This window comes from Alosa sapidissima, chromosome 3, assembly GCF_018492685.1.
Source record: "Alosa sapidissima isolate fAloSap1 chromosome 3, fAloSap1.pri, whole genome shotgun sequence".
NCBI classification, from domain to species: Eukaryota; Metazoa; Chordata; class Actinopteri; order Clupeiformes; family Clupeidae; genus Alosa; species Alosa sapidissima.
In genome coordinates, this window is record NC_055959.1 from 38,662,718 (window position 1) to 38,675,749 (window position 13,032).

Genomic DNA, 13,032 nt, shown 5'->3' on the forward strand with positions numbered 1-13,032 from the left:
TGTTGAACACTCAGGTTGTTTTTTTTCCACAAAACGCTTGTTCCGTCAATGGGAAAAGGGGATAACAGACAGAAACAATCAATCACAGCAAATTGACTCAGCCATTTCTGTAGAGCGAGAGAATATTTGTATATATTTTTCATAAAAATAATAATGTGTCTGTTAACCAAATAATCTTTAGGTTTCATGGAGTTGACTGGCTTTTTGCGCACCCAACTTTATAGTATTCAGTTCAATTTGCTATGTGAACACTTGTAAGACGCTTACTAGACATATTTGAATAATCTTCACATGCTCGCCCTCCACAGCCAATCAGCAGAGAGCACCACCCCCGGTGTGGGCGTGGTGGTTCGTGGGGATTGGCCAGTTTTGCAGAGGGGGGCGGGGAGAAAGGAGGTTGGCAGATTTCGGGCGCTGCGTTGGGCAGAGGAGCTTCACTGTGACAACAGCTGCCATCAGCTCCCCAGCGCTCGGAGGGTGGCGGACCCGGGGTCAGCCGGAACTGGCCCGCATCAGGGCCAGAGGTTCCCTTGTCCACGGGCAGCCGCTCTCTCTGCGTTGGTACCCAACTCCAGTGTGGAAGTCTGTTATTGTTTTTTGTATAGAACAATAAACAAATGTATATTTTTGGATGGACCCACTGTTGTTTTATTTTGCAGGCTCACGCGATGATGGTTCCTGTGAGCTTTCATTCAAACACATTTTTAGCGCGAGTAAAAAAGAATGCAAGTCAAGGTAGAGCCGAGAGAAAGCTCATAAGAAATGAGTTCCTAAGGTGTTCTTTCGTTTAGAACCCTCATTTAACAACATCACCAGTCCGAAGGTTACCTTTAGGGAGTACGGAGAGTGTAGCACTCGGCACAAACCCTCAACGCACGTCATGGTCCACATGCAACACTACAGAGTTGCAAATTGAAAGTGTAGCACTCGGCACAAACCCTCAACGCACGTCACGTTCCACATGCGCGCACACACACACACACACACACACACACACACACACACACACGTCAGTCTAAGCCTCAGTCCTTTTATTGCATTTACCTGCTCAGGCAGAGGAGGCCCAGATCAGGCTTGATTCTGGGCCACATCCGGTGAAAGTATAAGCAGTTACTTCCAGCCTGACGGCATGGATGAAGCTGAGCCGTTTTTAGGTTCAACTTCAACAGAACGCTACAGACACTTTACAAAATCATACAGATGTGTTTATACAGAGTAGATAAATAAGCTGATGTGCTAAACCCAGCGAGAAAACAGAGATCTATGTGAGAGGTGGAACAGTGTCTAGAAGAGAGAGAACATACATGTGAGAAAGACATGGATAATGGTTTGGCAGAACATGAAGTATGATCCATGGTTCATTTCATTTCACACTAACATTCCTCGAGAGAAGCATTTTAGGCACTTTTTAGTGGTGTAAACAAGACAACATTTGGTGGATGGAGGGCTGTCTGATCCTGTGGGGAGGAAGAGAGAGAGAGATGAGTTATCCTGGGGGGAGGAAGAGAGAGAGAGATGAGTGATCCTGGGGGGAAAGAGAGAGAGAGAGGTTTCCACACCACTCTCCTCAAGCCTCCTGTGACTTCTTCTCCCTCTGTCGCCGTAGTTTCACGAACGACTGCGCCTCGCGATCATCCCGCCGAGCCTCCAGCAGCTTCAGGTAGTTGTCACCTGCAGGACAACAGAAATATACGCCGTCACCGGCAGGACATTACATGTATACGCTGTCACCGGCAGGACAACACAAATATACACTTTCACCTACAGGACAACACAAATATGCACCTTCACCTCAGTAATGCAAGAGCCCTCTTTCACAACTCTTTCACTTTCAAACACAAGTATATGCTTTCTGCAAGACAACACATATCCACTCTGTCATAACAGAAATGTAAGATCACTCTTTCACAACAGCAATATACACTCACTTTCACCGGCAAGGGAATGAGATTAATACTCTTGCAACACATTCACAACTCTTTCACACTACAACATATTCACACGGGCACCTCTTTCACACTACAACACATCCACATGGGCACAACTCTTTCACACTGCAACACATCCACATGGGTACAACTCTTTCACACTGCAACACATTCTCTGTAGCCAACCGATTATGCAGCGGGACTTACAGGGAGGCTATACGGAGCACGCGACTGAAGCGTTCTCTCCGCGTAGCGTCTGCTGCAACAATTCGCTTCCACTCAAATCAAATGGAACTGGCTACACCAGACGTGATGGCGGCGTGTATGTTATACAATTAGACCAGTCTTCTAAAACTATTTTATGATCCATGAACTTTGCGCTTACAGTTCAGTACATACAGTTTTTCTCAGTCGTTTTGGTGCATTTCTCAAATCATCATTTACTGTATGTTTGAACAGCAAGTGCATTTCTCAAAACCATTCGTGCAAACTGCACCTCACAGTGTAACTTGCTCAAAATGCTTAGCCTAGAATACGTCAAAATCAAATATGTATGCCAATCAACATGTTAACGCCATCAGAATGCAAAGTTCCTGTGTCACTGCTATGAACAAGATAGTCAAAATGATTCCATGTTGTCATGGAAAAATTATTCCATGTTGTGCCTCTTAGGCTGCAATTGTTCCGTCTAATGCATATATAAATTTCAACAGTAAAAAGTTACACTTTACTGTATGTGAGAGACTATAGATCAGACAGGATTTACAAGTTTACACTCTTCATACTGTAGCATGTTACCAGACAACAACACAAAACCAACAGCACTTCTCCTCCAGCACCTCTAAACAAAGTGAAACAGAAATGGTCAAATTATACTCAACATCACATATTAGAACTGGTTCAGATTACAGGTTCGTTTACATATGTCAAGCAGTGAACTAATGCCTAAATGTTTTTGGGGGAAGGACTATTCAATAGAGATCCTGTAAAACCCATGTTGACCAACATGACGTTAAAAATTGATAATGTTAAATTCAGCAGCCATTTGTACACAAGCAATTGCATGTGTGTGAAAGCATTTGCTGTTTGTTCAAAGTGATAAATTGCTTTTAAGAGGTGCACAGATGATGTAGAGGTTGAACAAATAGATTTGAGCATTTCAACTCTTAGAAATACATCTAAGCAGCTGAGAAAAATTGTAATTTAAAAAAAAAAAAAGAAAGATTTAGGGTCTGGCTATGAGTAATGAAAATGGCCCAACTCGGGGGGCGGCACCAAGCATGCACACAATTGGATAAGACTAGGACCAATGTTTACTGACTGATTCCGGACCTCAAATTGTGCTTTCGCGAGAACTCTGGATTTCCAGGGTAATTGAAAACGGCAACTGTTTCAATTAAACATTGCATTACAAAAAACGAGAAAAAGAACACTTTTGATTGTTATGAATCGCACTGAGCATAAATCATACACCCAACTGCAGGCGACTGGACTCCAGATGACCATGAGCTGCTTTTGGGGAGAGACGAAGTCGAGGGTTGTGTGTGTGTGTGTGTCTTACTGTTGGGTTTAGGGTGCATGAGGGGCAGGCGTATCTGTGCGGGGGACGTGTCGATGCCCCCCACCCCTGGGATAGCCCGCAGGGACAGGAAGGCCTCGCCCTCAAAGTCGTCACTACGCAACGTGTCGTGATCCAACACCGTCACCACCAGAGATGCTCCCGGAGCCTGGCACTGCTCCAGAGACACCATACTGTCTCAGGAAGATGGACACACACACACACACACACACACACACACACACACACACACACACACACACACACACACACATACACAGAAACACACACAGAAAATACATTCAGGAATCAATCTAATCACATGAAGTATGCATTACCAAAAGTATTCACTAGGTGGCACTCAATACATTCCTTCTTTACATGTAAATCCAACATTTTCAGGTTGGACTATTGGAAGGTGAGCTTGTTGAGTGGGATGTCTATCATCCCAGTATACTTAATGTCAGTATATTTAATATACATTCAGTATGGAACAGCTGCAATACAGGCATTTTACACAAAAGGTATATGTTAAATGAAATAATACAAATGTGTCGTACAACTCAAAGCCCTCCTCAAAGAGAGGGTTGAGGTCACAGCTTTTGATCTTGGTGCTTCGAGGTTCTACTTCTGGGAAGTTATGGCGCGGTTCTAGAGAGAGCTGCACAAACGGGTCACTGGCACCTGAGGAAGACATCGGGGAGACGAGGATGAGAGAAAATTATTGTGATATCATCATGAGGTTCTACACAGTTTGCCTGTCAAAATCCCTTCCAATTTATTCAAATTATGCTTAAAAAGTGCTACACAAAACCCATCAATCTCTCTCTCTTTCCAATCAAAAAGCCACATACAAATACAAAACAGACTCGTCTAGCACCTCAGTCACTCGCGCCAGTTTTTTCTGTCTTACTAGAACTCTAACACCACCATCTGGCTCTATTCTAGCCCTGTTCTCTGTTCTAGCTCTATTCTAGCCCTGTTCTGGCTCTATTCTAGCCCTGTTCTGGCTCTATTCTAGCCCTGTTCTAGCTCTGTTCTCTGTTATAGCTCTATTCTAGCCCTGTTCTAGCCCTGTTCTAGCTCTGTTCTAGCCCTGTTCTAGCTCTGTTCTAGCTCTATTCTAGCCCTGTTCTCTGTTCTGGCTCTATTCTAGCCCTGTTCTGGCTATTCATGGGTTTCATCAGGTCCCTTTTCACAGGTGTATTAAGCACCATGCAGTCTGCATTCATAATCTAGGTACCTGATGAAAACCATGAATATTCTAGCCCTGTCTTAGCTCTGTTCTAGCCCTGTTCTAGCTCTGTTCTGGCTCTATTTTGGTCCTGTTCTAGCCTGTTTTGGCTCTATTCTAGCCCTGTTCTGGCTATTCATGGGTTTCATCAGGTCCCTTTTCACAGGTGTATTAAGCACCATGCAGTCTGCATTCATAATCTAGGTACCTGATGAAAACCATGAATATTCTAGCCCTGTCTTAGCTCTGTTCTAGCCCTGTTCTAGCCCTGTTCTGACTCTATTTTGATCCTGTTCTAGCCCTGATCTAGCTCTGTTCTAATCTTGTTCTGGCTGTATTCTAGTCATGTTCTAGCCCTGGTTCTGTTCTGGTTATATTGTGACTGCATTGAATCTGCTCTGGCTGTAACCAGCTCTTTCTTGAGGCCGCCCTCATAAAGCTTCCTCCTCTTCCTCCTCTCACCATTGGAGTCCAGAGGGATGAGGTTGCTGGCGTTAAGCACCTCCACCTGGAGCTTCTGATCGTTTCACTTGTAGCAGGTGATGAGGGTCACTGCTCCATACTTATCCCCACTCACCACCTTCTGTTGATGAAGAGAACACAGACATCTTAACACATCACTTAATGCCACATCACCCAGACAGCTGTGTTGGCAGGAGGAGGAAGAAAAGGGACCAAAGCGGCCATGAAAAAGCTCGAACAAGGTGTAGTATTACATTACATTTGGCTGACGCTTTTTTAGCCAAAGCGACTAACAACATGGTAAACAGTTTAAGTTTTAGAGCAATTCTCAACAATTTTAGGACAATTTAAAAAACATTAGAGTACAGTAAGAATAAGTGCATCAGTGAGTGCTGTTTTTAACAGTTACTTGTCAGTTTAAGACGGCTGGTGAGTGCTAGAATCAGTAAGACTTGTTGTAAGTGTTGCTATGAGAGGAGATGTTCTCTAAAGAGCTGGGTCTTCAGGAGTTTTTTGAAAATGGAGAAGGATGTCCCTGCCCTTGTAGGAACTGGCAGTGTGTTCCACCAACGAGGAACAACAGATGAGAAAAGTTTGGATTGGCTTGAGCGTACCGGTGGTAGAGCTAGACGTCGTTCGTCTGAGGAGCGTAGCGGTCTGGAGGTAGCGTATGTCTGTATGAGGGCATTCAAGTAGGTGGGAGCAGAACCGGAGACTACTTTGTAGGCAAGCGTTAGAGCCTTGAATTTGATGCGGGCCGCCATTGGTAGCCAGTGTAGCTGGATGAGCAGCGGGGTAACATGTGCCCTTTTGGGTTGGTTGTAGACCAGGCACGCGTTCTGGATCATCTGAAGTGGTTTCACTGCGCAGGCTGGGAGACCTGTCAGGAGGGCATTGCAGTAGTCGAGTCGTGAGATGACTATTGCCTGAACCAGAAGTTGGGTAGCATCTTGAGTCAAGTAAGTCCTGATTTTCCGTATGTTGTAGAGTGCGAAACGGCATGACCGGGCGACTGAGGCAACATGATCTGAGAAGTTTAGTTGGTTGTCGAGAACAACTCCTAGATTTCTTGCAGTCCTGGTAGGTGAAACAGACAGGGAGTCAAATTTGATGTTGATGTTGTGGTGTATGGTAGGTTTAGCTGGGAGGACCAGCAGTTCAGTCTTTGAGAGGTTCAGCTGGAGGTGGTGTGCCTTCATCCATGTAGCTATGTCTGAGAGCAATCCGAGATCCGTGCTGAAACCAAGGGGTCATCAGGTGGAAAGGACAGATAGAGCTGTGTGTCGTCTGCATAGCAGTGGTATGAGAAGCCATGCGAACGGATAATCTGTCCCAAGGAGGTGGTGTAGATAGCAAAGAGAAGGGGGCCCAGCACTGAGCCCTGGGGGACCCCTGTGGTGAGATGGTGAGGTGCAGATAGCTGACCAAGCCATGATACGTTAAACGAGCGTCCTGTGAGGTAGGATTCAAACCAGGAGAGAGCAGAACCGGAGATTCCCATGTTAGCGAGTATAGAGAGAAGGATGCGGTGATTAACCGTGTCAAAGGCAGCCGATAAGTCAAGCAGAATGAGTACTGATGACCGAGCGGTCGCCCTGGCTTCTTTTAAGGCTTCTGTTACAGACAGCAGAGCCGTTTCGGGAGAGTGGCCGCTTTTGAACCCAGACTGATTTGGATCCAGAAGGTTGTTCTGTGAAAGGAAATCAGAGACCTGTTTGGAGACTGCTCGTTCAATGCCTTTGGATAGGAAAGGCAGGAGTGAGACAGGGCGGTAGTTCTCGACTTGAGCAGGGTTGAGAGAAGCTTTCTTAAGTAACGGTGTTACCCGGGCCATTTTGAACGCTGTTGGAAATGTGCCGGAGGTTAGCGAGGCATTGATCACATGTGTGATAGCTGGAGCGATGGTCGGGCTGATGGACTGAAGTAGGCTCGTAGGTATAGGGTCCAGCGAGCATGTGGTAGGACGGCTGCATGTCAGGAGTCTAGATACTTCACTCTCGGAGAGAGGCGTGAATGCTGAAAAAGATGTACCAGCAGTCCCTAGAGGTTGTAGGAGTTGTATCTGAGTCAGATGCGTTGAGTGGGCATGTAGAGAATTGATTGCTGATCTGCAGTAAGGCTGGATGGAGGAGGAGGTAGCTGAGGGTTGAGTAGCGATTTGAAGGTTGAGAAAAGTTTTCGAGTGTCTGTAGCGCTGTTGATTTTGTCATTGTAGAAAGCCGTCTTAGCAGCAGTGATGCTGGCTGAGAAGGAGGTCAGGAGTGTCTGGTAGTTTTTGAGGTCATCAGTTAGTTTGGATTTGTGCCATTTCCTCTCCGCGGCTCTGAGTTTGGTGCGCTGCGATTGGAGGGTATCATTTAGCCATGGATGAGAGTGTTTGGATCGAGCTGGCCTTGTGGTAAGAGGGCACAGCTCGTCTAGACACGAGGTCAGTGTGGAGCAGAGCCAGTCTGTGGCCTCATTAACCTCCAGAGAGGAGAAGGTGTTGAGTGGAGGTAGACCGGAGGCAACCACAGAGGAGAAGTGCGTTGGAGACAGGTTCCGGATGTTGCGGGCGGAACGTGACCATCGGCTGAGGACCATCGGCAGACGTTGAACTGGATGAAGAAGTGGTCAGAAAGATGGAGAGGCGTCACCATGAGGGTGTCTGTGCTGCAGTTCCGAGTGAAGATCAAGTCAAGCTCTTTGCCAGCTTTGTGAGTCGGTGGGCTTTGAACCAGTTTGAGGTCAAAGGAGTGGATCAGGGCCAAAAAGTCCGCTGAGCCTGGGGCATCTAAGTGGATGTTCATATCACCGAGAACAAGAAGCGGACAGTCATGCTCAGGGATGGAGGACAGCAGAGTGTCAAGTTTGTCCATAAAGTCGCCTAGTTGGTCTGGAGGGCGGTAGATGACCAGCACGTAGAGTTTTGCTGGGGCGATCACTGTGATGGCATGGAATTCGAATGAGACATATTTGTTTGAAGGCAGTAGCGGGGTGAATTTCCATTTGTTGGAGATCAGCAGGCCCGTCCCGCCTCCTCGTCCAGATAGGCGAGGGGTGTGGGATAGTGTAAGGTTAGTGGAGAGTGCAGCCGGGGTGGCAGTGTTCTCTGGTTTGATCCAAGTCTCAGTCAGAGCAAGGAGTTCCAATGAAAGGTGGTTGGCATAGCCAGCTATGAAGTCTGTTTTGTTGACTGCGGATTGACAGTTCCACAAGCCCATGGAGAAGGAGGTTTCTGTCGGTGAGGACCGTTTAAGTTGCTGGAGGTGAAGGCGATTTCTGCCCCTTTTGGCATGATGCCGTTTTCTGCAATGGCCGGTGATAACAGATATGGTGGAACGGCACATTTTGCCTTTGTCGGCGCCTGTGCTCGGTGAACTTGGACAGGTAAACTTGCTCGTCTTGACCGTGTCCGTCTTACACGAGGACGGCTGAAACGAGGGCTGACGCTTACGCTTCAGCTACAGCCTCTATTGTTATGCTGACAGGAATTGCATGCAGCTGTCCTCGTGTCTCACTAATGATGATTCAGCGTAGACCGCCCTCTGACGTTCGCACAGCTTAGATTGTTCAAAAGGGTGTTAATTACTGTCAACTGAAAGTCCGCTCGCTCACACCGACCGAAACTCACAGTTTCAAGTAGCCTCCTCCCTCAGCTGTTCCCAAACGCCCAGAGTCCAATTCTAAACAATTGGAGAGGATTGGCCAGTAGTAGCCTATGTGTTCTTGCTTAGTATTAGTGTTTCTATCTTTCTATCTACAACAAGTGTATGTGTAACAAGTATGAGCAATATACAGTATACTGTGTCTACAGACAGGGAGTCAGTGGCCTCATGAGACCATCCTAATCTCGCGAGCTCCATTTTATTTTACTAGCTATTTGCGATGGAGAAAATGTGGATATGGATATGCCGAGCAAATGCAAAGCAATCCATCTGGCGGAGTCAGGTTAGGGAATCGGTGACATCTTTCATTCTCTCTGTCAACACGTAGGTGTACACAGATATGTTAAGTCATTCCTCCATTTATTCATATCTGTATTGGGCAGTTAGTGGGATATGTTAAGTCATTCCTCCATTTATTCATATCTGTATTGGGCAGTTAGTGGGATATGTTAAGTCATTCCTCCATTTATTCATATCTGTATTGGGCAGTTAGTGGGAGGAGAAGACAGGGGAACACTAGAGGTCCACTTGATGAGCTTCCTGAACGCTTACCTGCTGATATACTTTTCTCTCCAGGAACTTCTCAATCAGTTGCCTGCTGTTCAATGCATTCTGTGTTAGATGAGCTCTCACAACCTGAGAGTCAAAGAGGGAATCACTCTAAATATATCACAAAGAGGAAATCACTCTAAATATATCACAACCTGAGAGTCAAAGAGGGAATCACTCTAAATATATCACAAAGCTTGATGGCCTTGACGGCCTGCATAATTAATCAATTGGCTAATGTGTTTGTAAGTCACTCCCTAACTCACTCAATCACTCACTCACTCACTCACTCAATCAATAAGTCAATAAATCAATCAACCAACCAATCAGTCAATCAATCAACTCCAGCACAGTTATCAGTCTTCTCACCTTGTACTCTTCAGTGTGCAGTGTTTCCAGTGGGAGTCCATTTCCATCTGCATGGAAGCACTGCTCCAGACACTGTCACACACACACACGCACACACACACACACACACACACACACAGACACATATACACTCTCAGCCTTTTTATACATACACTTACACTACCAACCATGATTACAGTACCATGACATAGTTATATTAGCAAATAAAATGACATTAATTTGGGTATGCATTTTGAATGAATGGATTAATGAATTAATGGTTTCATGAGAACAAATGCATGAGCTACTGTAATGTGAATTGCTGTGACTTAATGCAGTACTTGAACCTCTCACTGTCTCACAACACACACACACACACACACACACACACACACACACACACATATACACACACTCCTATGGTGTCAGTTATGGGGCATTTCCACTAACTGCACAGTACTGCATGGTCACAATTATTGCAGTCCCTTTTGTCAAAATTTTGCGAACTGTGCCAAAACAACCGAGCCGTGTTGAGCTCCTTTTTGGTACCCCAAGATTATTTGGTCTTGGTACGGTATGGGTATGCAGTCATTGCTTGGGCGACAGAAAATCTGTCTGTGGAGTTTGATGGGAGTATATTATTGTACGTTCACACCATACATGCTAGATTCACACCATACATGCTAGACTCTAGATTCACACCATACATGCTAGATTCAAGATTTTACCGCGCTGCTATTCCACCAATCACAATAGCATAAATATGGGCATTCACAAAGAATTTTAAAGCTAAAAGTAGCTCCTAAGTGGCTAATTTAGGAGCAACTCCTAAAAATAATGGGCGTGTCACTCCTAACTTTAGGACTCCTAATTTTTCTCACTAAAAGTAATTCACGAAGCATTTTAGACCTAAAAGTAGAACCTAAGTCTGGGACAGCTTAAAAGAAGTCGAGAGGACTCCTAACTCACTAAGACCTATTCACAAACAGCTTTTTGTGGCATTGCACGTTGCAATGTTTTGAAATGTGTAGCCTATGCGGCAACAGGAGCTTCCAATCGCGAGGGAACAATTTTGCATTCATAAAAGGGACGCAATAACGCCACCAACAACAACCAAAACTACTCATTGTTAACATGTAAATTAAATGTAACGTTTCATTGTGAATCAAATTAAAATGTTCTCCTCTTTGCAAACGTAGGCATATGGTGACAGATTAATTTAATAATGTTGCAATACTGCATCAATCCTTAGGCCTATGTTTCATTAGGCTACTAGGCTATTTGTTTTGCCTTACTCTTTATTCATTTAGGCTAGGCCTTTTTATTCAGTTATTAATCATCTTCCGTCCTTCACACTAGTAGCGCACGCATTCTCAGACCTGTCACCTGTCACTCATCATCGTAAGAGAGGTGTTTGGAATCATTCCCGCGTTACAATCATCAGCCAATCAAGGTGGTCACTTCAGTCAAGCTCGTGCATGAGTAATGACGTCATCCATAGCAACGAAGACTCACTCTTAGTTTAGGACTTGTCATTTTTCCTTACTAAGAGTAGGTCTGAAAGGCTTTGTGATAGGGCTGTCAATCGATTAAAAAAATTAATCTAATTAATTACATACGCTGTGATTAATTAAGCTAAATTAATCGCATATATAATTTTTGCTGTGAAAGTATTTTAAATATTTAAATTCAAATGAATCATTGAATAATCAGCATTAGTGACATTAAAGTTCAAAAACTCTTTTATTATTATTTTCACTGTTCAAATAATGGCCATAACTTCTTAAAAAACTTCTTCCTGAAGCACTTTTGAATTTATTTCCTCAGCATATTAGGTCATATCATAGATCTATGATATGACCTAATATGCTGAGGAAATAAATTCAAAAGTGCTTAGGGAAGAAGTTTTTTTTTCACATACTAGGCGTTTCAGGCCACAGATATAACAGGGGACACAATGAAAATAAATTAACACTCCCATCAATGTCAACACTTATTTCTTTGCATTGATGTGCGACTATAGAGTTGATGAACTCCGGTGATATGCAAATTCCTTGCTGCAGACATTGCAAAGGACTTTATTTTCAACACTTTATTTTTATCAACACCATCAGGCCATTTTTTAAAAGTAAATGTTCCAATCAATGATCCAGGCAGCACGTTTTCTTCTCTCTCCTTCATTTTACAGTCTTATTTTTACTGACTAGAACAGCTCGAGGTAAAAGGTCATACGGAATTGATTAATCTGCACTAATTTTTTTAATCAGTTATTTTTTCTCAAATGAATTAATCAAAATTAATCAGTTATTTTGACAGCCCTACTTTGTGAATAACTTTTAAGAGAAAACTCCTACTAGCTAAAATCTTTTAGTGCGATTTAGGAGTACTCCTAGTGGTAAGATAAAAGGCTTTGTGAATACAGCCCCTGATCTCTGAGCTGAGCGCCTGCTCTGGCTGGCTTGAGCCTGTGTGTGTAGGGTGTGCAACTATACGTTTGGTCAGTGTGTGTGTAGGGTGTGCAACATACGTTTGGTCAGTGTGTGTGTAGGGTGTGCAACTATACGTTTGAGCCTGTGTGTGTGTAGGGTGTGCAACTATACGTTTGGTCAGTGTGTGTGTAGGGTGCACAACTATACGTTTGGTCAGTGTGTGTGTAGGGTGCGCAACTATACGTTTGGTCAGTGTGTGTGTAGGGTGTGCAACTATACGTTTGGTCAGTGTGTGTGTAGGGTGCGCAACTATACGTTTGGTCAGTGTGTGTGTAGGGTGCGCAACTATACGTTTGGTCAGTGTGTGTGTAGGGTGCGCAACTATACGTTTGGTCAGTGTGTGTGTAGGGTGTGCAACTATACGTTTGAGCCTGTGTGTGTAGGGTGTGCAACTATACGTTTGGTCAGTGTGTGTGTAGGGTGTGCAACTATACGTTTGGTCAGTGTGTGTGTAGGGTGCGCAACGTTTGGTCAGTGTGTGTGTAGGGTGTGCAACTATACGTTTGGTCAGTGTGTGTGTAGGGTGTGCAACTATACGTTTGGTCAGTGTGTGTGTAGGGTGTGCAACTATACGTTTGGTCAGTGTGTGTGTAGGGTGCGCAACTATACGTTTGGTCAGTGTGTGTGTAGGGCAACTATACGTTTGCTCAGTGTGTGTGTAGGGTGTGCAACTATACGTTTGGTCAGTGTGTGTGTAGGGTGTGCAACTATACGTTTGCTCAGTGTGTGTGTAGGGCAACTATACGTTTGGTCAGTGTGTGTGTAGGGTGTGCAACTATACGTTTGGTCAGTGTGTGTGTAGGGTGTGCAACTATAC

At 44.6% G+C, this 13,032-nt stretch overlaps 1 protein-coding gene across 1 annotated transcript in view; it reads right to left on the reverse strand.

Moving 5' to 3' along the window:
- Positions 1-1,520: 1,520 nt before the first annotated feature.
- Positions 1,521-13,032, reverse strand: part of unc13d (unc-13 homolog D (C. elegans)) — a 47,402-nt gene continuing 35,890 nt past the window's right edge. Inside the window, exons 29-34 of the mRNA XM_042086747.1 lie at positions 9,748-9,819; positions 9,382-9,465; positions 5,183-5,303; positions 4,047-4,170; positions 3,490-3,680; positions 1,521-1,671 (exon numbers count right to left, since the gene is read on the reverse strand). Coding sequence (XP_041942681.1) covers positions 5,247-5,303; positions 9,382-9,465; positions 9,748-9,819 — 213 coding nt within the window. The 3' untranslated portion in view covers positions 1,521-1,671; positions 3,490-3,680; positions 4,047-4,170; positions 5,183-5,246. The remainder of the gene's footprint in view (positions 1,672-3,489; positions 3,681-4,046; positions 4,171-5,182; positions 5,304-9,381; positions 9,466-9,747; positions 9,820-13,032) is intronic.